General features: G+C 45.1%; 1 protein-coding gene across 2 annotated transcripts; it reads right to left on the minus strand.

Annotated features, from left to right (window-relative positions):
- Positions 1–16,036: 16,036 nt before the first annotated feature.
- Positions 16,037–23,252, minus strand: CAV3 (caveolin 3). Of its 2 annotated transcripts, none has more exons than XM_056528340.1 (2): positions 22,443–23,252; positions 16,037–16,625 (listed from the first exon to the last, which is right to left on the minus strand). In XM_056528340.1, the coding sequence occupies exons 1-2, from the start codon at positions 22,551–22,553 to the stop codon at positions 16,284–16,286; spliced, it is 453 nt and encodes a 150-aa protein (XP_056384315.1). In that variant the 5' UTR covers positions 22,554–23,252; the 3' UTR covers positions 16,037–16,283. The 2 variants fall into 2 exon arrangements, 1 of the variants encoding a protein (XP_056384315.1); XR_008845493.1 differs by having other exon boundaries at positions 16,501–16,625; positions 19,124–23,252.
- Between the last annotated feature and the right edge of the window lie 735 nt (positions 23,253–23,987).

Here is a 23,987-nt window from a genome sequence, read left to right on the forward strand (position 1 = left end):
GGTGAGTAACCTGCGCACCAACTACCGGTGCGCTGGCCCTTTAAATTTACTGAAGCTGGCACGCGCGCCCTAGAGAGCGGGGCTGCGCATGCCGGGATCCAGGAGAGCAGAGCGCCGCGCGGGGAGCAGGTAAGTCGAACAGGGACGCGGCGCGTGAGCGGGGACCAGCCGCCACGCTAGCCGCGTCCCTGCCACTGTGAGACCCGCGCTCCCGGTCAGTACGTCTGACCGGGAGACGCCGAGGCCCCGGAGCAGAGGACAGAGGCAGCGGGCGCTCCGGTCCGGAGGTGAAGACCGGAGCGCTCGCTGTGACAGTACCTCCCCCTTAGGTCTCCCTCTCTTTTTGGCACCAAGGAAGTTGAGGATGAGACTGCGGTCCAAGATGTTATTTTCAGGCTCCCAAGACCTTTCCTCAGGACCGCAGCCCTCCCAGTCGGCCCCAAAAAAATCTTTTCACCCGAACAAGCTTGGTGGCTAGGATTTCTTTAACAGTAAAAATATCACAGGTACCAGTGACAGGGGTGGGAGAAAGAAGTGTAGGAGAGAAGCGATTAAAGATAGCAGGCTTGAGAAGGGAGACATGAAAAGAGTTATGAATTCTGAGGGAGGGAGGAAGATGGAGCTGGTAGGACACCGTATTAATGCGGCTCTTGACTCTAAAGGGACCTAAGTAACGAGGGCCCAGCTTGTAACTTGGTACCTTAAATCTGATGTACTTCGAGGAGAGCCACACCAAGTCACCGGGACTGAATTCTGGAGGAGCTCTACGACTTTTGTCGGCCTGGAGCTTCATACGGGTCGAGGCCTTGAGAATGGCTGAGTGGGTCTCTCGCCAAATAGAAGAGAAGTCCAGAAGGAGGTCCTCAACAGCTGGTACAGAGGAGGGGGCGGAGGCCCTAGGCAGAGGAGGCAGAGGATGACGGCCATAGACCACAAAAAATGGAGACTTATTGCTGGCGGAAGATTGTTTGAAATTATAAGAGAACTCTGCCCAAGGGAGTAAATCCGACCAATCATCTTGACGAGAGGACACAAAATGGCTTAGATAATCTCCCAGAGTCTGGTTCACCCTTTCTATTTGGCCGTTGGACTGAGGGTGATACGAGGAAGAAAAATCCAGCTTGACTCCGAGTTGACCACAGAGAGCCCTCCAAAACTTGGAAACGAACTGCACCCCATGTTCTGAGACGATGTGTTTGGGAACACCGTGGAGGCGGAAGATGTGAAGAAAAAACTGTTTGTCCAACTGAGGCGCAGACAGGAGACCAGGCAGGGACACAAAATGAGCCATCTTTGAAAAACGGTCAACCACGACCCAAATGACCATGGGAGGAGGGAATATCAGTGATAAAGTCCATGGCGATGTGTGACCAAGGGGTCTCCGGAACAGGGAGGAGCAGAAGAAGGCCCGCAGGTTTCTGACGAGGAGTCTTGTCCCGGGCGCAGATTGCACAGGACAGGACGAATTCAGTGACATTTCTGTCTAGCGAGGGTCACCAATATCTGTGCGAAATTAACTGCAGAGACTTCTTAATCCCAGGATGACCGGCAAGGAAGGAAGCGTGGCCCCACTTGAGAACTTGCAACCGCTGGCGAGTAGGAAGATAGGTCTTACCCAGAGGAAGTAGCTGTAAGTCCACAGGTGCTACCGAGATGAGACACTCAGGTGGAACAATGTGTTGAGGAGTGGGTAAGTCGCCCACCACACTGGAAGAACGAGAAAGGGCATCTGCCCTGATGTTCTTGGCAGCGGGACGGAAGTGAATCTGGAAGTTGAAGCGGCCGAAGAAGATGGACCAACGGGCTTGGTGGGGATTTAGTCTCTGAGCAGACTGGAGGTAGACTAGGTTCTTATGGTCCGAGAAAATGGTCACAGGGTGAGGAGCACCCTCGAGAAGATGTCTCCACTCCTCCAAGGCCAATTTAATTGCCAACAGTTATCTGTCCCCAATAGCGTAATTCTTCTCGTGGAAGAAAAGGTTTTAGAGAAGAAGCCACAAGTTATGGTCTTGCCCCTGGAAGACTTTTGAGTTAATACAGCTCCAGCTCCCACCGAGGATGCATCCACTTCAAGATAGAATGGCTTGGAAGAATCTGGCCGGGAGAGAACAGGTGCAGATGCAAAGGCAGCTTTCAGGTACAGAAAGGCCTCTTCAGCGTGAGGAGGCCAGGTCTGGGGATTGGCACCCTTTCTAGTCAAAGCCACAAGAGGAGCCACCAGGGTGGAATAATGAGGAATAAACTGTCTGTAGTAATTGGCAAAACCCAGGAATCTCTGTATGGCTCGGAGACCAGAGGGGCGTGGCCAGTCCAGAACTGCAGATAGCTTGGCAGGATCCATTTGCAGACCTTGGGCAGAGATGATATACCCCAGGAATGGCAAGGAGGTACGCTCAAACAGACATTTCTCAATTTTGGCGTAGAGGCGGTTACTCCTGAGTCGGGTGAGAACTTGCCGGACATGGACTCGATGTTGAACCAGATTGGATGAAAAAATAAGGATATCATCCAGATATACTACAACGCAAGTGTAGAGAAGGTCCCGGAAGATGTAGTTTACGAACTCCTGGAAGACTGCGGGTGCGTTACAAAGTCCAAAGGGCATCACTAAGTACTCAAAGTGACCGTCCCGGGTGTTAAATGCGGTCTTCCACTCGTCTCCTTTACGAATGCGGATCAAATTGTAGGCCCCGCGGAGATCCAACTTGGTGAAAATCTTGGCTCCTCTGAGACGGTCAAACAGCTCAGAGATTAGAGGCAGAGGGTAACGGTTTTTAATGGTAATTTTATTGAGCCCTCTATAATCGATGCAGGGTCGGAGAGAACCATCCTTTTTAGACACAAAGAAAAACCCGGCTCCAGCAGGAGACGAAGACTTCCTAATAAAGCCTCTCTGTAAATTCTCACGTACATAGTCCGACATGGCCTGAGTCTCTAGAGGGTCTGCCCCGAGGAGGAGTAGAGCCCGATAACAGGTCAATGGGATAATCATAAGGCCTGTGAGGAGGAAGAGTCTCCGCTTGTTTTTTACAGAAGACGTCTGCAAATTGATGGTAAGGCTTGGGGAGACCTGGTGGCAGAGGAACTGGTGGGACCTTTTTGATAGGAGCAGGCTTGAAGCACCGGTCAGGGCAGGAGGAACCCCAATGCAGAATCTCACCGGTGGACCAATTCAATACAGAAGAGTGGCGTTGCAACCACGGTAAACCCAGCAGGAGTTCGGAGGAGCAGAAGGGAAGAACAAGAAATTCCAGAGTCTCGGTATGGAATATCCCATGTCCATCCGCAGGGGCTGGGTGTGGTATTGTACCGTAGCAGAGATTTTCTCCCCATTGACCGTAGAAATAAGGAACAGCTTGGGCAGACAGGTTATAGGAATTTGATACTTGTTGACCAAGGAGGCGTGGATGAAGTTACCGGCAGAGCCGGAATCCAAGAAAGCAGCAGCAGTGAAGAAGGACTTGGCCGAAAGGAACAACTGCACGGATATAATGAGGCGTGGAGAGGAAGAATCCACACCTAGTAATGCCTCTACCACATCCACGAGGTGCGAGCGTTTCCCGAACATGGAGGACGAAGAGGACAGTCCTTAAGGAAGTGCTCAGTACTAGCACAGTACAAACATAGGTTCTCGTTTATATGGCGACTCCGTTCTTGAGGGGTCAGACGAGAACGGTCCACCTGCATGGCCTCCACAGCGGAAGACCCAGAGACAGATAGAGGTGGATGCTGGAAAACTGGAGTCAGACGAGGGCAGCGTTTGGAACGAGCTTGGAACCTTTTCAAGATGGAGTTCCTCTTGTCTCTCAGAGAAACGTTTGTCAATCCTGGTGGCTAGCAAGATGAGGTCACTCAGGGTGGTAGGCAGGTTACGTGCAGCAAGGACATCTTTAATGTTACAAATAAGTCCCTTCTTAAAGGTGGCACAAAGAGCTTCATTATTCCAGTTCAGCTCGGAAGCAAGGGTGCGGAACTGGACGGCATAGTCACCCACGGTAGAATTTCCTTGGGACAGGTTTAGCAAAGCAGTCTCTGCGGAGGTAACCCGGGCAGGTTCCTCAAAAACACTACGAAACTCTTGACAAAAACTCTGGACAGAAGCGGTGGCTGGATCAGCATGGTCCCAAAGCAGTGTAGCCCAGGCCAGGGCCCTCCCGGAGAGCAGACTGAGGATGAAAGCTACCTTGGCTCGCTCAGACGGAAGCTGGTCTGATAGTAGCTCGAGATGAAGAGAGCACTGAGACAGGAACCCACGGCATAGTTTAGGATCTCCGTCGTATTTGTCTGGTAGAGACAAACGGATTCTGGCTCCAGTGGTAACTGCGGGAGGAGGTGATGCAGCAGGTGCAGGCGGTGGTGCAGGCTGTTGCTGAGCAGGCAGGAGCTGTTGCATCATGGCGGTCAACTGGGCCAGCTGCTGACCTTGCTGGGCCACAATGGAGGTGAGGTCCGCTAGACTTGGCAGGGGAACATCAGCGGGATCCATGGCCGGATCTTACTGTCACGTACCGGCAGGATAGGTAGTGGATCCTCTGGACCAGAGAGTCGATGGCACGGGTTGTACTGGAGGACTGGTTATAAGCAGTTACTGGTTTTCACCAGAGCCCGCCGCAAGGCGGGATGGACTTGCTGCGGCGGTAACTACCAGGTCGTATCCCCCAGTAACAACTCGACCTCTCTGGCAACTGATAAAGCATGGTACACAGGGAGCAGACAAGAGCGTAGTCGGACGTAGCAGAGGTCAGGGCAGGCAGCAAGGGTTCACAGGCGAGTATACGGTAGCAAAGGGTTCGGCAACTGGCAAGGCAATATCACAGTAGGGAACTCTTTCTCAAAGGCACTAGGCACAAAGATCCGGCAAGGGCAGGAAAGGGCAGGTGCCTTTTATTGGGAAGGGCCAGTGGGAGGTGAGGAACCAGCGCTGGCCCTTTAAATTTACTGAAGCCGGCGTGCGCGCGCCGGGATCCAGGGGAGCAGAGCGCTGCGCAGGGAGCAGGTAAGTCGAACAGGGACGTGGCGCGTGAGCGGGGACCAGCCGCCAAGCTAGCCGCGTCCCTGCCACTGTGAGACCCGCGCTCCCGGTCAGTACGTCTGACCGGGAGACGCCGAGGCCCCGGAGCAGAGGACAGAGGCAGCGGGCGCTCCGGTCCGGAGGTGAAGACCGGAGCGCTCGCTGTGACAAGGCAACCTCTCCATGTCAGAAGAGGGCCTTGGTACATACATTGATACCTGTGCAGGAGGCAAACTCTCATTGCTCGGAGAGGGCCTAGGTACGTGCATTGGAACCTCTGGAACAGACAAACTCTCATTGCTCCGAGAGGGTCTAGGTACGGTCTTTGGTGCCTGCAACTTGGGCTTACTTCCCTGAACTTGAGCAGGACTTGACTCTCGACAATCTGTAGAAAGTGAAGAACTTTGCTCTTTGCTGCACATAGAAGATGATGAACTTGACTCTGTGCTGTACATAGAAGATGATGAACTTGACTGTTTAGGCTCCTCCTCCTTGGGCACGCTGGTGGAGGCTTTAGGAGCAGACCTTTTCGGCCTCAAGTTGAAGGGATTGGACTCCCAATCAGTTGACGTGAAATATTTGAAGGGAAGCTGTGTTGGGCTGTTGGTCTGGTGACCGCTGCAGCCCATTCTCCACGAAGGCTCTGGACGGGGGTGTACTCCACAATTTCACCCACCTCCAAGGTGTAGAACTTCTTATGGAGATATGGCCTTTGTACTGCTTGACGGTTTACGAGGATGGTCTGCCCAGTGTGGCAGTCAAGGAGTGTCCCATAACCTCTGACCTTTTCGAACTTGGCCACAGTTTCTCTTCTTCTTTCTAATGGCTCCTCCCCTTCTCGGGGGTGATCCCATTTGCGTATGTACAATGCCTCCCTTTCTTTGGTATTTTCTTGATACCGCACTTTTTCTTCATAAGGCAAATGCATGTGCTTGGGGGCATAGAGTTCTTTGTGTCGGGCCTTTAACTTTTCCATCAATTCGCCAACTCGGCTTCTTGACGGGCCCTTTCTTTTTCTGCATTTGGGATTGGTGGGAGTGGCTTCCCAGGTAATGGTTGAAGTACTCTGTGCATGTACTCGATCAGCTCCAGCTCATCTCCGAACACCCATTGCGGCAATTTTGGTGAGCACGGTCATGCACTTGGCAAGCTTGATCGAGGTATGACCTCAGGGCTGGAGGAGGAAGAATAGGCCGCCTCTGGCGGGGTACTCACAGCAGACTCCTCTGACGGGATCTCGGCCCACGAGCCCCAGGTTCTGTGGTGAGGGGACAATCTCACCGGTGAATTACCTTCAGGTGTTCCTGCGCTCTCCGCTGGAGGTGTCTCTGGCCAATCGTCGTCATCATCAGGCAGTGGGGGAAGATTGCAGGCCCCCTCTTTGTCTAATATCAACCGCTGTAGACGGTCAGCAAGTTCTTGGAAAAGTCGGGCTGCGACTGCCACAACTTTCTGCTTTTCCGGCGCCATTTTGCCAAATTCACCACGTGGAACGCTGCTCTCCGCCATGTCTGTACTCTCCGGCTCTCTGTGCAGACTGAAAAGGTCGCTGTGCGTGGCGTCTTTTATAGTGGGCTTCTCCAAAATGGCGCTGGGCAGGAAGGATGTTATCAGTGCAGCCCCGACTTCCAGTCCCTCCAGAGACGACTCCTGTATCTCTGAGTTCCCTTTCGTCTGCGACACAGCAACTTGGTGACCACGCCCAGGGGCGGGGCGTGGCGCAGCGCGGGTTTTCTTCGCACGCTTTTCGGGCAGCGGTTCGGCTCCGCCTGTGACAACCGGACCAAAGGATCGTAGCATGAACTCATTGCGCAGTTTACACATTTCAGTTGTAGATAAATCTTTGCCTCCCCCCTTACTTTTCTCGTGGCCCTCTTGTATGGTGCACCACAAACACCGCTCCCGTACACAGCAACACGGTTTACAGCACATAAATAAAGTTTGTTTTCTTGGGGGGAGTACACTTTCACTAGTGGCAACTGTAGTAGGCACACACCCGAATCCTGTTCGTGCAACGCCAAAAAGGCTTTGTGGTAGCCCTTGGGGGGTGTATGGTAGTTGGGGTGTTGTTTCGGTAGATGAGGGGTTAATGTTAACCCTATAGATCGTGACGCCAGGCTGAGGGCTAGTATGCTGAGGTAATTCTCCGGCCTATCACCGCCCTTCCCAGTAACAATAGGTGCATGTATAAAATGACTGAAGGTCCACAAGGTACTTGAACTTGAACTTGGATAAACTTTACTGAAAGGCTGGCGGTACATCCAATGCACGCAAACAGTCTCTATATAGTTCAGTGACTGAAAGTTGTTGCGGACCTTGAATTGTAATACAAGTCTCTGAATTTAGGGTAATTTGCAAAGATCCATCCGGATTTAGGGGATAGATAAGGTCCGGTGATCTTGCAGAGTGCTTAGGGATTGATACACTCACGATTCTGAATAGATCAGCCGTTGCCGCAAGGCTCGGGCCTAACTCACTGTGGAAGATAGCTGCGCAGATCCTGCTCGTTTGACAGCCCTGGAACAAGAGAGAGAATAATGGCCGCCGCTCCCTTATATGGGCAGGGGCGGGGTCGTTCTGATTGGTTCGAATATCTGCCATTCACCGTTACACAGAATGATGGGTGCAATACGTCACTGGGACCTCCAAAGGTCCTTAAGCAAAAACCATAGAGTTTACCTGATCACGTGACCCGCAGGTCCTGCTACTCTCCGGACAGGTAATTCACTAGTTATATACATTAGTACTATTATATTTACATAAATCCTGAATAAATTATTAGTTTAATGACTATCTAGATGAGAGGTGACAAGGGGCAGACTAGACAAAATGGACCCCAACGTCCTAGGGACTCTGGCTATGGGGACCTATATACACACTTACCGGATAGGATGCCGACTGGGACACCACAAACATGTGCAAAAATAATTATTTTTATCTCAGCTCACAGTATGGGGAGATTACTTTGTTTCCCTTTGAGCTGTTATTCTATTTTAGTGGCCTCTAGAAGACATGGTGGCCCAAAAAAGAACTCAGAATTGGGCATCTGAATGGGCTAGTTCAAGCAACTATTTGCTGTATCCTATGACCAATGTCTTCTCTAAATAGTAAAGGGGCAGTTAGCGGGCCCTTATTAATCCCCAATCATTGCTAGAATGTCCATGGGGACAGTGCTTGGGCCCACATTACCTCTCTCCATGGTATGTACAATTGACCCTGGGTCTGACTAGTTTATGCGTCCTTTGTAACCTTCATTCTTCATATCTGCAATAACTTACTCCGGGCGATCATTTCCAGTTATTGAAAGGACACATTTCTGTTGTGTTGCCCTTTGCTTTACTTCCTGGCTGTACTTGCACCAACATGTTACTTTATATTACACAAGAAATAGCATTCCATGGATTTTATTACAGAAGATGAGATTTGTAATAAGGGAAAGGGTGATGTAAAGGAGCACTCAACCTAAAGTCAGCCTGACATAGCTGATAACTAGTGTTGCTCGCGAATATTCGCAATTCGAATATTATTCGCGAATATCGCATATTCGCGAATTCGAGAATTTCGCGAATATAGCGCTATATATTCGTAATTACGAATATTCGTTTTTTTTTTTTTTTTTTTTCTTCACAGTACACATCACAGTGATCACCCCTCTCTGCTTCCAGCTTGTGTGGTGTAAAGAAGGCTCTAATACTACAGTGTGAGACTGGCGCGCGAAAATTCGCATGTGCGAATATTAGCATATGCTAATTTTCGCAAATGCGAATTTTCGCATGCGCGTATTTTCGCATACGCGAAAATAAAACGAGAATATAACGAATATGCGAATATTCGCGAATATATGACGAATATTCGTCCATATATTCGCGAATATTCGCGAATTCGAATATGGCCTATGCCGCTCAACACTACTGATAACAGAGTACAACATAATGCACAGAAAAATGTGGCACACCAGTGCAATGTCTCTTTAACCCCTTATGTTTTTGTTTTTTCCTCCTCGCCTTCAAAAAATCATAACTCTTTTATATTTTCATCCACAGACTAGTATGAGGGCTTGTTTTTTGCGCAACCAGTTGTCCGTTGTATTGCCATCACTCACTTTACCATAAAATGTATGGCGCAACCAAAAAAATACTATTTGTGTGGGGAAATTAAAAAGAAAACCGAAATTTTGCTAATTTTGGAAGGTTTGGTTTTCAGGCCGTACAATTAACGGTAAAAATGACATGTGTTCTTTATTCCTTGGGTCAATACAATTAAAATGATACCCATGATAACATACTTTTCTATTAATGTTGCACTTAAAAAAAATCACAAACTGTTTAGCCAAATTAGTACGCTTAAAATCCCCCTATTTTGAAGACCTATAACTTTTTCATTTTTCCGTATAAGTGGCGGTATGAGGGCTCATTTTTTGCGCCGTGATCTGTACTTTTCATTGATACCATATTTGCTTATATAAACCTTTTAATACTTTTTTTATTCTTTTTTTTGGAATAAAATGAATAAAATGTTGTAAAAAAGCAGCTATTTTGGACTTTTTTTTTCCCGTTCACGCCGTTCACCGTATGGTATCATATTAACATTTTATATTAATAGTTGGGATATTTACGCATGCACGCAATACCAAATATGTATATAAAAAATTTTTTTTTACACTTTTTGGGGGTGAAATAGGGAAAATGGGACAATTTATGTTTTTATTGGGGGAGGGGTTTTTTCACATTTTTTAAATACTTTTTTTACTTTTATTTTTACACTTCTCTTAGGGGACTATTTGTAGCAATCATTCGATTGCTAATACTGTTCAGTGCTATGCATCGGACATAGCACTGATCAGTGTTATCGGTCATCTTCTGTTCTGGTCTGCTCGATCGCAGACCAGAGCAGAAGAGCAGAGGAAGGCAGCAGAGGCAGGTGACCTCCGTCTGCCATGCCTGATGATCGGATCGCCGCGGCAGCGCTGCAGGCGGTCCGATCATCCATTTCAGTGATCGCGATGCTGCAGATGCCGTGATCTGTATTGATCACGGCATCTGAGGGGTTAATGGCGGACATCCGTGCGATCACGGATGTCTGCCATTATGGGCGGTTCCCTGGCTTGCATGACGCAAGCATCGCTCCGATGCTCGCGGTTATGCATAGGACGTAAATGTACGTCCTGGTGCATTAAGTACCAGATCACCAGGACATTTATGTCCTGTGTCGTTAAGGGGTTAAACCGCCTTACTGTGGGCCCAGTACAAGGGGTTTGCCATGAATTGTATCAGCGGAAATTCTCTGACGTCTAGTTTAGACTGCGGTTTGCTGAGGTTTTTATTCTGATTATTATTGTGCAGTCTTTATTCTCTTCACAGCGGTTTATTTGACACTTCTGATGGTAACAGTAACAGAACCACTTCTTGTGATGATATTTATAATCAACCTCAAAAGCAGCTACTTTGTGGAAAGAATTCATGGAAAGACCTTGGCAGCTCTGCGGGAGACGACTTCCAAATGTAGATGTAGGATTGTGATGTCATTTTCTTCTGGACGTGCACTCCTTGTAACATCCTAGAAGCTTTGATTGATGGGGGTCCATGTAGTGAGACCCTTACTGATCATTAAAACAAACAGGCAGAAACACTCAGCTGGGCCCCTTGTTTCTTCAACTCTCTCTGGAAAGCCGAGCAAAGGGTAATAAAGGTCTGTGCAGAAATAAAGGGGCACAGTCCTCAACTTAGCATTCCTGTCCTATCTTTTCAGTAATTGGTGGGGGCCTCAGCAACAAACCCCACTGGTTAAAACTTTTCACATGTCACTATGACATGTCAAAAGGAAAAGTTTTTCTTTCTTTTTTTTTTTGTTAAACTTTGGATATACCTTAACCCCTTAAGGACCAGGGGTTTTTCCATTTTTGCACTTTCGTTTTTTCCTTCTTACCTTTAAAAAATCATAACCCTTTCAATTTTGCACCTAAAAATCAATATTATGGCTTATTTTTTGCGCCACCAATTCTACGTTGCAGTGACATCAGTCATTTTACCCAAAAATCTACGGCGAAACGGGGAAAAAAAATCATTGTGAGACAAAATTGAAAAAAAAAATGCCATTTTGTAACTTTTGGGGGCCTCTGTTTCTACGCAGTAAATTTTTCCGTAAAAATGACACATTCTCTTTATTCTGTAGGTCCATACGATTAAAATGATAACCTACTTATATCGGTTTGATTTTGTCGTACTTCTGAAAAAAATCACAACTACATGCAGGAAAATTTATACGTTTAAAATTGTCCTCTTCTGACCCCTATAACTTTTTTATTTTACCGCGTATGGGTTGGTATGAGGGCTCATTTTTTTGCACCGTGAACTGAAGTTTTTAGCAGTACCCTTTTTGTATTGATCAGACTTGTTGATCATGTTTTATTCATTTTTTCATGATATAAAAAGTGACCAAAAACACAGTATTTTGGGCTTTGGAATTTTTTTGCGCGTACGCCATTGACCATGCGGTTTAATTAACGATATATTTTTATAATTCGGAAATTTCCGCACGCGGCGATACCACTTATGTTTATTTTTATTTACACTTTTTTTTTAAATGGGAAAAGGGGGGTGATTCAATCTTTTAATAGGGGAGGGGTTAAATGATCTTTATTAACTTTTTTTTCACTTTTTTTTGCAGTGTTATAGCTCCCATAGGGACCTATAACACTGCACACACTGATCTTTATCATTGATCATTGGTTTCTCATAGGAAACCAGTGATCGATGATTCTGCCGCTTGACTGCTCATGCCTGTGTGGTGCCCCAGTACCGCATTCTATACGATACTTGTTTATTTATGGTTCCCCATAGCCAGAGTCCCTAGGACGTAGGGATTCCTATTAATCCAGTCTACCCCTAGTCGCCTCTATTCTAGTATATAATTAGTAATTTATGCATAGGTTAATGTAAATAACATAATATATGTAAATAAATGGTTAATTACTTGTTTCTGTGGCGTCGCAGGGCCTTCGGGTCATGTGATGTGTTCCAAGCCTCACTCTGGATGCGTTCCAGGCCTCACTTTGGTATTTCTAGCCTTGCTTTGGTTTTATTATGTGTATAGGAAGTCAGATGATCACCCAGAAGCCTGTGTGACGGTGAGTGACAGCTGACCTTGGACCTATCAAATTAGGCTCTATCCCCTGTCCATATAAGGGAAGCGGCAGCCATTTTAGCCCTCTTTCTCCTGTGCTCTTGATAAGAGAAGACCTGTACAGCAGTAATCGCAGTGAGTTAGGCCTGAGCCTTGCGGCAACGGCTGAACAATTATAGTTATAGAGTGTATAAATCCCCAAACACTCTGCGGGACTACCAGACCTAATCTACCTCTAAATCCGGACGGATCCACACACCAATTACCTTGATTCTATTAACCTGCAAAAGACAGCAACTGTCAGTCATTGAAGTCTATACAAGTGTATTACAGAGACTGTTACTGTATTCTGAATGTACCGCAAGTTCAAGAGTAAAGCTTACTTCAGTTCAAGTTTAACTCCAGTGTGGACCTTCAGTCATTATCTGCATACGCCTATAGTTTCTGGGAAGGGCGGCGATAGGCCGAAGCTATACCTCAATAATACCAGCACTCACCCTGGCGTCACGAGTGACAGGGTTAATATTAACCCCTTATATACCGTTACCATACCACCACTACCATACACCCCCCAAGGGCTACCACACCTGGATCTCATGCACTGAGAAGTCATTCGGCAATCGGACACCAGGAGGCAAGGTAGGAGACCCTCCTCATGTCTAACAGCTGTTCGGGACGCCGCGATTTCGCTGCGGCGATCCCGAACAGCTCCCTGAGCTAACCGGCATCGTTTCACTTTCACTTTAGATGCAGCGTTCAACTTTGAATGCCACGTCTAAAGGGTTAATAGCACGCGGCACCGCGATCACTGCCGCATGCTATTAGACACGGGTCCCGGCCATTGTGGCCCCGCGTTATAGAAAGGGAAAGGACTCAGGACATATCGGTACGTCCTTGGTCCTTAAGGGGTTAAGCTTAAAGGGTTACTCTGCCTCTAGATATCTTATCTTGTCCCCGTCACTGCACCCATCATTCGTTTAGAGCGTCGGGTGCAGCGCTGGAGGTTCGTGATGTCACGGCCACGCCCACTTGTGACATCACGGCCACGCCCCTCAATGTAAGTCTATGGGAGGGGGCATGACGGCCATCACGCCCCCTCCCATAGACTTGCATTGAGGGGGCGTGGCCGTGGCATCACAAGCCTCTGCTCCACATCACCAGTCATCCGTAAAAGAGCGACGTTTGCTCCATGCACCAGATGTCTGGGGTGCTGCAGCCGAGATCATGGGGGTCCCCAGCGGTGAGACCCCCACGATCAGACATCTTATCCCCCATCCTTTGGATAGGGGATAAGATGTCTATGGGCGGAGTACCCCTTTAACATCAAACTGTCTGCTGAGGTGCTGTATCTAAGCTTATCTTATATGAAACTGTCTGCTAAGATCGACTTCTATTATGTGTGATACAGTCTGTTGTGCGTGATACAGTCTGTTCAGTCCTGGCTCAACTGCAGGTCTAATCACTTTGTGAGTAAAAGTTCCAGTGTTTGCACCATAGTAAGCCAACCTGTGTAGGCCTATCACAGTAGAGTTTCAACTAACTGGACTGCATCCTGACATCAACTCACTAGAAAGTTCACTTACATATATGACAAGCAAACCGGAGACTTTCCAGTCAGTTTTTCTGTTTTATAAGAAACTCTTAAAGGGACAGTGACCAACTTCTCACTCATCTTCTCAACGTGTATCTTTCCACTCTGTGCTGAAATGACTGTGTTTTAATTGGATTTTCACAGAACATTCAGTAAAGTATCCAGTTGTTTCCACATTATCCTAGTGTCCGGAGTTATCATTCTGGCACTTCATACTAGAGTCCTGCACAGGACTGTTTTCTAAATGCTGCTCCCGAAAGGTGTGTGTTCCACTCCTGCAGCTTGTGTGTCCAATCCTGCCAGCTCCTGCAAACATTTTGTCTCAGCATTTGGAAATAGTACCCCCATGCCATTTCATTACCCCCCTATTGCCATTTCATTACCACCTTGTGCCACTTTATCACCCTCTTATGCCATTTCATTACCCCCTTGTGCCATTTCATTACCCCAAGTACCATTCATTTACCACCTTGTGCCATTTCATTACCTCTTGTTTCATTCCATCAGCCCCTGTGGCATATCGGAGTTTTGTGGGACTGCGCAGGATATTACGGAATCGTTGAGCAACAACCTCATAACTGCATACAAGTTTTTATTGGGTCCCAGGGGACCTGCGGGATCCCAATCCCGATGCAGGGCTCTACTTCATACTATGGAAACAGAACCTTTGAAAAAACAATTGCTTGAGCTCACAGGGGAACACCAGGTTAGCTACAACCAGGGGTCAAGTCCTGGGGAGAAAAGTGTGGGAACTCACCAAAGATTTCCGCTCAAGGGCTGCTCCTGCAGGACTCTTGCTAATAGGAACGGTGTCTTTGCTGTGGAAAAAGTGCAGGAACTCAGTCCCCACGCATTCCTGCAGGACTAACACCTGGCTACAACGCCCCGCCACGTGACATAATCACCAAATATCCCCAAGGGACAACGTCACCCAGTTAGCCTGCACTAAAACCTCCCCCATGCTCTGCAATAATCTCTGATGAGCTGCAGTATCTAATCCCATAGATGCCGTGTGATGCCGTCTTTGGAGTTAGTGTATCTTTACCTATCATGTATGATAATGAATTTCCTTATATAATATTTACAGCTGAATTGTATTTAAACAGAGACATGCAACATACACCTTCTGTTGTTCCACATAGAGACTGCAACTCTAGTCGCCTTCATCAGCTCCAGAATGAAAAGGCTGACCTATACTTTGAAGAGCGTCAACTCTAGGTGCAGCATCTTCATAACTTGTTTAAAGCAGTACTATCATTAAATCGCAGACAGCTCTTGACTCCTTGTCTTCTCTTGACCTTAGTAACAATTTCGTATGTGAAAAGTAAAGACATAAAGAAATCCAAGAAGTTCAACCTTTAAGTGCATTACAAATGTTTTTTTTGATCCAGATAACAGTGTAACAAGGTATTAACCCCTTAAGGACCCAGACCATTTTCACCTTAAGGACCCAGCCATTTTTTGCACATCTGACCACTGTCACTTTAAGCATTAATAACTCTGGGATGCTTTTATCTTTCATTTCATCGATACTTGCAGCATTTCTTGGTGAAAAATTCCCAAATTTGATGAAAAAATTGAAAATTTTGCATTTTTTTTTACTTTGAAGCTCTCTGCTTGTAATGAAAATGGATATTCCAAATAAATTATATATTGATTCACATATACAATATGTCTACTTTATGTTTGCATCATAAAGTTGACATGTTTTTACTTTTGGAGGACATCAGAGGGGATCAAACAACTGACATCTAGGTTAGCATACAGGAGCATACGGAGGTTGAATACAGATAATACCCAGAATATTTTAAAGCCATTGGCAGATATTTAAAGCAAAAACCACACCAAGCCCAATTTATAATACTGGGGAATATAATATTTACGGTACAGGTTGATGAAAGAGGATTTCTGATTATTTACAATGCAGATTAATAGATGGAATTCCATGCATCACTGAACATGCTAAAATTCCACAAATTATGGATTAATAAAAAATATAAACCTAGTTAGGAAAGAAATCATGAAATAATGGGCGGCTAATAGATACTTCATAATATTATATGCATAACCTCAGGACAGGAGAGGGAAACAATTGATATGATACCTCCCAATTAGGATTAGAAAATCATAATCTGGAGTATAGTCACACATTAGTAAATTTGGCATTGCAGACAAGATACAGTAGCATACCAAAAATATGTGTGTGTGTGTGTGTGTGTGGGGGGGGGGGGGGTGTTTATAATTTTAAATATAAAGGACAAGCAATCATACAATCAGAGATCTTGACTATTATAAGGCATTGGAACTTAAAGTATGTTAGAAAGTTGCACAATGATTTACATTTAATAAACTTAACATAAAACAAATAACCTCTTTATAACGGAAACATGTGATGCTTACTGTTACATTATAACTGGTTTAGACAAAAGAAACAGAACAGATAATGTTAGAAATGAAAAAGTGTAAAAATAGATATAAAAAGAGGTTCCACTGCAGTGCTGATAGGTTTGCTGTAGATGTGCAGGGTAAGAGGTAGAGTTTTTGACATGCAGGAACTGCTCACCCCTGTTTTTGCAAAGTTATTTTGATGGCGCTGAAGACTTTACCCATCGCTTCATATATTGGGTCACAGAAGGTGTGGATGCACAGGGAGAATGTCCGACCAGCACACTGGATCTCTATGAGGTAGCTCTTGATGCATGGAACCACTGCCCAGATGTGACAAAAGGAGATGAGAGCAAAGAGGAGGCCCCAGATGATGGAGAGGGGTATACCAATGAGGGCGGAGAGAAGCCGGTAACACCAGTACTTGGTGACGGTAAAGGTGGTATAACTGGCTTTCCAAACACCATCAAAACTGTAAGTCCCATATGGTTCTGCAATCACATCTTCAAAGTCCAGCTGTACAAAGAAGACACAAGATCAAGTTAATTATAGGGCGCCTCATATCATGTGGACAGAATGGGGGAGATTTATCAAAGTTGTCTATTTCCCGTGTCAATATAGACCAACCTACAGAGCTTTAGGCCGGTCTATTGTGCGCTTTAGTTGTCAAAATTCGCAAGGCTCTTGATAAATTCTGTGCACGGACTTCAGGATCCATGATTTAGATTGTTTTTAAACCTAATCCAGCATGGTCTGACATTTCAGCGTACTTTTGGCCAATGCGACTTTTCCCCAAAAAGTCGCTATTGATAAATTCAGCACCAATGCATTTTTCCATCTAAAATAGACTAGAATACATCATGTTCTAAAAATCCTCTAAAGCAAAAGTCGCAAAAGAGCCGCACGTATTTAGACTGCGACTTTCTGTGCGACAATTTTAGACGGGAAAAAACAGTCTAAATATTTTGATAAATCTCCCCCAATGAGTCTACCTGGGTATATTGTATAATCCCGAACTACCAAATACCAGTGTCCCTTCCTACCCGGATTACTGTAACAGCACTATTATATCTTATTCCCACTTAGCGTGGAGGGAACTGAAACACATTTAAATTTAGGTGAATTTTGGTTATTTTGTAGCTACTTGCAAAGCAATACTCCATGCCACTGTCTTCATTCTGAGGATTGGTGGGGGTGCAGCAATAATTGGTAATTTTGTAAATTTTCATATCTGTTCATTAGAAAACAAACTGTCCCCTTCACCAAGAAAAACAGCTCTAAAATCTTGGCCACTAGATGTCTCCAGTCCCTGCAATCTCGTGTCCACTGTCTGTTGTTAGGCTCAGTCTCTTTCTAGTATTAGAGAGACGGACTGAGCCTATCTAACATGTATCCTATTTAGTCACAGTTTCTAATCCCTGTTTCAGCTTATGCTGCAAGAATATGTTATTTTACATATAAGCCCCAAAGAGTTGAACAAGGAACTTTCTGCCTTACACTGATTTTTATGTAGGCCAAATGGTTGGTTCACTGCCAGCTAGTGTGCCAAGTCAGGCAGACTTCCCTAAATACACCTTTCCAAGTGTCACAGATTACTACCAAAGAGTGAGTAAAGTGGAGTCCTATTTTGCATCTTCTACTATGGTAAGTCAACCTGTCAAAATCCTTGTTCAGTAGTTTCAGTAATTTGTCATGCAAGTTGTTTCATGGAATCTTAGCATGAGAACACTTATTCCTGTGGTTTGCATGCATGACCAGCTTCCCTTACAGAAAGATATATTAGCGAGGGACATCAGGTTAGTACCCCTTTGTCACATGACATATACATCAAGGACTACTACATGCATCATAACCCTCTGCCTTCCCATAGCCAAAACATTAGTCCTGTGCACTTTCACCAGTACTATGACATGGAATAGCAGAGAGGAGTATGTGCTGTGCTGAGATTAGCCAGGCAAATAAAGGAAAAGTAAGTGCCTGTGTGAGTACTGCTGGCAAACATCTCAGTAGTGGTCCTGTCCCCTGTAATAGAGAGAATGAAAAATACACCATGGAGGTGACACTTAGGGGCTCAATAACAGCAGTGAGAGCACTAAAATCACATTATCACCTCTCTGAAGGGTTAATGTAACAAAACCATTCTGGTTTCCAAAACTCTTTTGAAATGGCAGGTATGCTTTAAAGGGATACTCTGCCCCTAGCCATCTTATCCCCTATCCAAAGTATAGGGGATAAGATGTCTGATCGCGGGGGACCCCCACAATCTCAGCTGCGGCACCCCAGACATCCAGTGCACGGAGTGAACTTCGCTCCATGCCGGATGACTGGCGATGCGGAGGCTCGTGACGTCACGGCCACATCCCTCAATGCAAGTCTAAGGGAGGGGGCGTGACGGCCATCACACCCTCTCCCATAGACTTGCATTGCGGGGCGTGGCTGTGACTTCACAAGCGGGGCATGGCTGTGATGTCACGAACCTCCAGCGCTGTACCTGATGCTCTAAATGAATGCCGAGTGCAGCAGGTAGATTGTGGGGATCCCCAGCGGCAGGACCCAGGCGATCAAACATCTTATCCCCTATCCTTTGGATAGGGGATAAGATGTCTAGAGGCGGAGTACCCCTTTGATTCTTGAAGACCTCTTTAATTGAAGACCTAAATCAGTTCGAATGTATGGAATTTAATAAGTATTGGTGCAGCACTAAGGCTGTGTTCCAGCATCTGCATTTGAGAACAGCAGTCAGAAACACAGTAAGGAAAATGCTAACTTTTTTTTAGCGTTTATGAACTTAAGCCAACTAAACATGTTTTTTCTACATATTTTCTTTGTCATAAATGGTCTGATCTGCCATCACACTCACAACAGTTTATTTGCCACTGCAGGTTTTTGAGCCAAAGACCGAAGTGGATCCAGAAGGATTTAGAAGTGTAAGTCCTTCCTTTATATTTCACATTTTTTATGAATCCACTTCTGGTTTTGGCTCATTATGTCTATCAAGTTAGAAAGAAATTTACCAAAGGCTTTGGCTTCCTTTAAAGCTGAGATTGTCCAATTAGGTGTCAGAGGCTCTGTGCAGCTTCCACCTGTGAGAACGCCCATCAAACAGCATAGTTATTGTAGATGACATGAAAGAGTCTGCAGGTTTAGAACCTTAGCCCCAATTCTTTTTGAAGCTTTGCTCACAGGTAACTACCGTACTTAACTCCATGTTCTCCATGGAGACAGCTATGCCTTCCTCTTCTCAATATGGCTGCTGATTCCTCTGGCAGTCAAATGTTTGCAATTCATCAGATTGGCATTAAAGCTTCAATGTAATCAATGTTCAGATGGTGGATCTCTGCCAGCGAGCGTCTCACTCAGCCAGCTGCTCCGGACTCCATTTCAAAGAGTTACGGGAAGGAAACAAAAGTGTCACATCAGATCTAATAATGCTGAGAATAATGATATTAACAGAAGGGCTGCATTTAGAGGAATCCAGGAATAGCATCATCATCTAGCAATCTGTTCTTACTATCAATCTATCTGATGAACTGCAATTACACATACTCAATCCCTTACAAAGTTATATTTTATGATGTTACTGTGCCTTTGTGATATGCCAAAGTCTTTGTCCTAAAAGGATGGCATTCTACACTTTGCAGTCCTGCAACATAACAGTATATATTCAAAAATGGACCAAGAAGATTCCATTTGTTCCATTGAACTAAATGGGCACAGGTTTGGTATACTGTGGTATAGGTCAGCATACCTTTTGGAGACCACTTTTGATGTTCACACTGCGGATTCTGTCTGGCAGCTGCCGCCGAAAATACCTCAACCTAGGACCGCGGGGCACTGCACCGTCACCATTGACGGCTATGCAGTACTCGCAGAATTCCACGCAAAGAATGAACATGTTCTTTCTTTGCGTGGAACAATTTCACCGGCAGAATTGTCCGGTGCTGAAATTTTGCAATGTGAACGGGTCTCGCGGAAGACCCATTCACACTGATGGTACAGTTCACTGCGCGGAATTCTGCAGTGTGAGCGTACCCATATGTTTGCACTTTAAAAAGCCCCTCCAAAATGCCCCAAAACATGCTGCTTCCAGCTTCCATTGACTTCAAAGGGGAATGATAAAAAAAATATTTATATATATATAAAAACAGTGCAGAAGAAAGAACTGCCATGTTACTTTTTCAGAACGGTTTTGCTGGGAATCTCACATTGAAATCAGTGGGAACCTTAAAATAACAGTCTGAAAAGCCACATTAGAATCCACATCAAAAGAAGATCAGAGGTGCTTTTTGAAGCAGTTTTTTTTAGAAGTTTTTTTTTAAACAGAAAGAAAAAGATGAATCTGGTGTCTCTTGATCCCCCCCATTCCTATGCGATGTGTGAGAGAAAGGAGCAGAAGGAAGTCTATTCCTCATATCACCATCACAGTCATAACCTCATATGAGCAGGACCTCATGATACACAACTTCAGGACCATCTCTGGGGCATCATTAACAAAAAGGTAAATATAGCATACTGTACGGCCAGTCTCATGTGTCCAGGACCATGTGTGGCCAAGCCTCGCAGTGTATTTTATACCCATTCACATGCTCACAGGGAATTATTAATGTGCTTCTGATTTGGAAATTCACAGTCATTAATGCTGCATATTTAAACAAAAGCAGCTTAGCTGGGATCAGCACTGTTTGGATAGATGTGTCAGGAGATCATGACATGTGAGCATTACTTAAATTTTATGCCTGCCAACCCTTTTGCCTTAAAGGGGCCAGACAACCCCAGCTACTACGCTACAAGTTGTTAGCACAGGCCAATATGATGTAAGGCTAGGTTCACACAGACGTTTGCATCTGACCCGCTAAGGGTTCGATAATTATTATTTTTTTTTTAGCTGATCGGACCCTGAAACGGGTCGGATGCAAACGGCTACTACCAGGTCATGACGGACGCCATTCACTTACATGGGGTCAGTGACCCAGTAATTTTACAGGATTTTAGCAGAGAAAAAAAATAGACTCCCATCCCTCTGGCCGGATTGCAGATGGAATACAGAATAGCAGAGTCCGACGGCAATGTGAACAAGGCATAAGTATACCAACTTTACTAAATCAGCATTAACAGGGTTATCTGGCAAAAATCTTTTTTTTTATATATGCCCAGGCTTCCTGCATTAACAACTAAACCTTTCTTACCTTCCTTGCTCCCCAGTGCCTCCAGTGTCACTGCTTCCAGCCTCCGGTGTGATGAGGGAGCAATGTGCCACAGTGCAGCTCAGAGAATCGCTATCCGCAGCCAGTTATTGGCTGAGCAGCAATGTGATGTACTGGGCCCCAGCACCAGGAAGAAGAGCGGGGCTTAGAACAGTCACCAATAAAGGCCAGCTACTTGTTGAGCTACACTTTGACGTTTTGACCCTTGGCACCAGGAAAAGGATTGCATCGGACGCTGGGAGCAGTGATACCAAAGGCATCGGGGAGAGCAGGGGGTAAGTAATGATTTTTTTTTTTTTTCATGCAGGCACCCTAGTCATATTTACAAAAGGCTTTTCACTAAATAAACCCTTTAAGGTTAGTTAGTTTCGGATAATATATTGATCTAATATAAGGGTAAGTTTACATCTACATAATCAGCTGTGGGAAATCTGCAAGCGGATTATGTTGATACCCACTGAATTCAATAGGTCTACATAAAATCCGCTAGAAGAATTTTCATTGCATAAAACCCAACACTGATTACGTGTGAACGTACCCTTTTGTAAGGACTAGAAATCAGAAAGAGAGGCCTTAGAAGTATCTGTTGGTGGAAAAGCTGGGTTACAGTAAGTTGTTGCTAACCTGCTTCTCCTTTTACATAAATGGCATGTAATACATACTGTAGTAATGGAGTGATAAAGACCATTAGATATATGACTGGATATCTAATCAACTTTGTCATTCAGGAGTCTGGTAATATTGGGTGAAGTGCCCTTGGAAAACTCCTGTGCTATGCCCTGCAGGTAAAAAGTGCAGTTTTCTAAGTTTTGACAACACAGACAGCACAAAGGTATTACTCTCTGCTGTACGGGCAGCTACATAATACAGTAGCTTAGATAATATCAGAGTGCGGACAGAGTACATTTAAATCCTACCTTCTCCTACAAAGATAAGTAAAGCAACTATGCCAATAAAATTCTATGCAGTCCAATATGTCTCCATGGCTACAGACTACAAACAACCCCTGTGTAGTCTGAATCTACCTTCACACTCCCTCACATGCACTCTCCCCTTCTTTTTTCTCATAGATAAATAAATAAATAAAATGGATAGTTAGACAACTATAAAAGAGATGGATAGACCAAACCTTGACCACATCCTCGTTTATCTTCTTTGGGTCTCTATCCACCAGGTTGATCTCCTTAGTGAGAATGTCCTTGGAGATCTTTTCTTCATAGTAAGACTGTTCCTCAGCCATACTGATTTATCCCTGGGTACTCTACGGTCAGTGACTTACTTCTTGGGTACAGTAATCTGGACTGATGATGAGGTTTGCTGCCTGTTGTTGGCTGGCTCTTTGTGAGAGACTCCTGACATGTGAGCCCGTCCTGGAAGCTAGAGAACAGCTGCCTGACATAGCTGAAGAGGGTTTGCTGTCATATCTGGACATATGCTATTTCTCAGCTCAAAGTAATCTTGGATCATTCTAGGACAAGTGGCAACCACCCCACTACATTTACAGATAATAGATTGGGGAAGGGGTCTTTAGATTTAAAACCATCTATACACATAAGACTGGTGTAGCCATATCCTTTTTTTTTGTAAATGAATAATTCTGCCGAATAAACATGTTGACTTCTGAAGAGGATGGGTAGCTATCACCTCTATTAAAAGTTATCTGGACTACTGTGCCAAAAAGAGCAGCTAGGAAAATGAGAAAAAAAAATTATTGTCTCTCAACCTACTCATCTGAGACAAAAGTTGGACCGCATTACATAGACTTTGACTCCCAGACTCCCAGAAATAGACGACCATTTAGGGTATGTTCACACGATGGAATGTCTGCACAGAAAACTCCATGCAGACTTTCCACTGACAGCCGAGCGCTGGCAGAATATGCCGGTGGTGCAAGGATTGCTCAGAAATGTGCCGTCTCATAGATGACAATGCACTTCTATGTGGACTCCACAGAAACATTGAATATGTTCAATGTTTTTGCAGACATTGGAAATAGGATTTCCACGCCAGAAAGATTTGGTGCAGAAATTCTGTGGTCTGAACAGTGCAGCAGAATCCCATTGAATTCTGCTGCAGTGAAATTTCGCCATGGGAACATACCCTTAAGGTTCAATTTAATAAAAATCTGCAACAACTACAGTTCTTGCATCTGACAGCCCAGTAATTCCAAAAATTGGGGCTTGTTCCCAGCAGAGAACTGCAATATAATGTGGAATTTCACAAAATGTATACTGGAAGCCTTAGCATAAATAATAATAATAATCTGTCAAAGTGACAGCAGCAGATTCTGTGTTAACATTTTATCATGGGTTTTCTTCCTAAAAGGTTCTCTTACATTTTGGATGTTCTACTTCTTTATTTTTCTGTGACTGTTTTGTAATTCTCCTTTAGTTTGACTCAGACACCTAACCCTTTGAGTCTTGAACAATGAAGCGAATGATATGGTGCTAATCTCAACCATAGATATGTGGTAGGGCCTTGGGGGGTGTAGTGTAGCTGGGGCGTTGCTTCGGTATATGAGGGGTTAACTTAACCCCTGTCGTGACGCCAGGGTGAGGGTTAATACGCTGAGGTAAATCTTCGGCCTAGCGCCACCCTTCCCAGAAACGGTATGTGCGTGCTTAAATGAATGAAGGTCCACAATAGGGATGAACTTGAACTTGTTTAAACTTTA

This window comes from Hyla sarda, chromosome 6 (genome assembly GCF_029499605.1).
Source record: "Hyla sarda isolate aHylSar1 chromosome 6, aHylSar1.hap1, whole genome shotgun sequence".
NCBI classification, from domain to species: Eukaryota; Metazoa; Chordata; class Amphibia; order Anura; family Hylidae; genus Hyla; species Hyla sarda.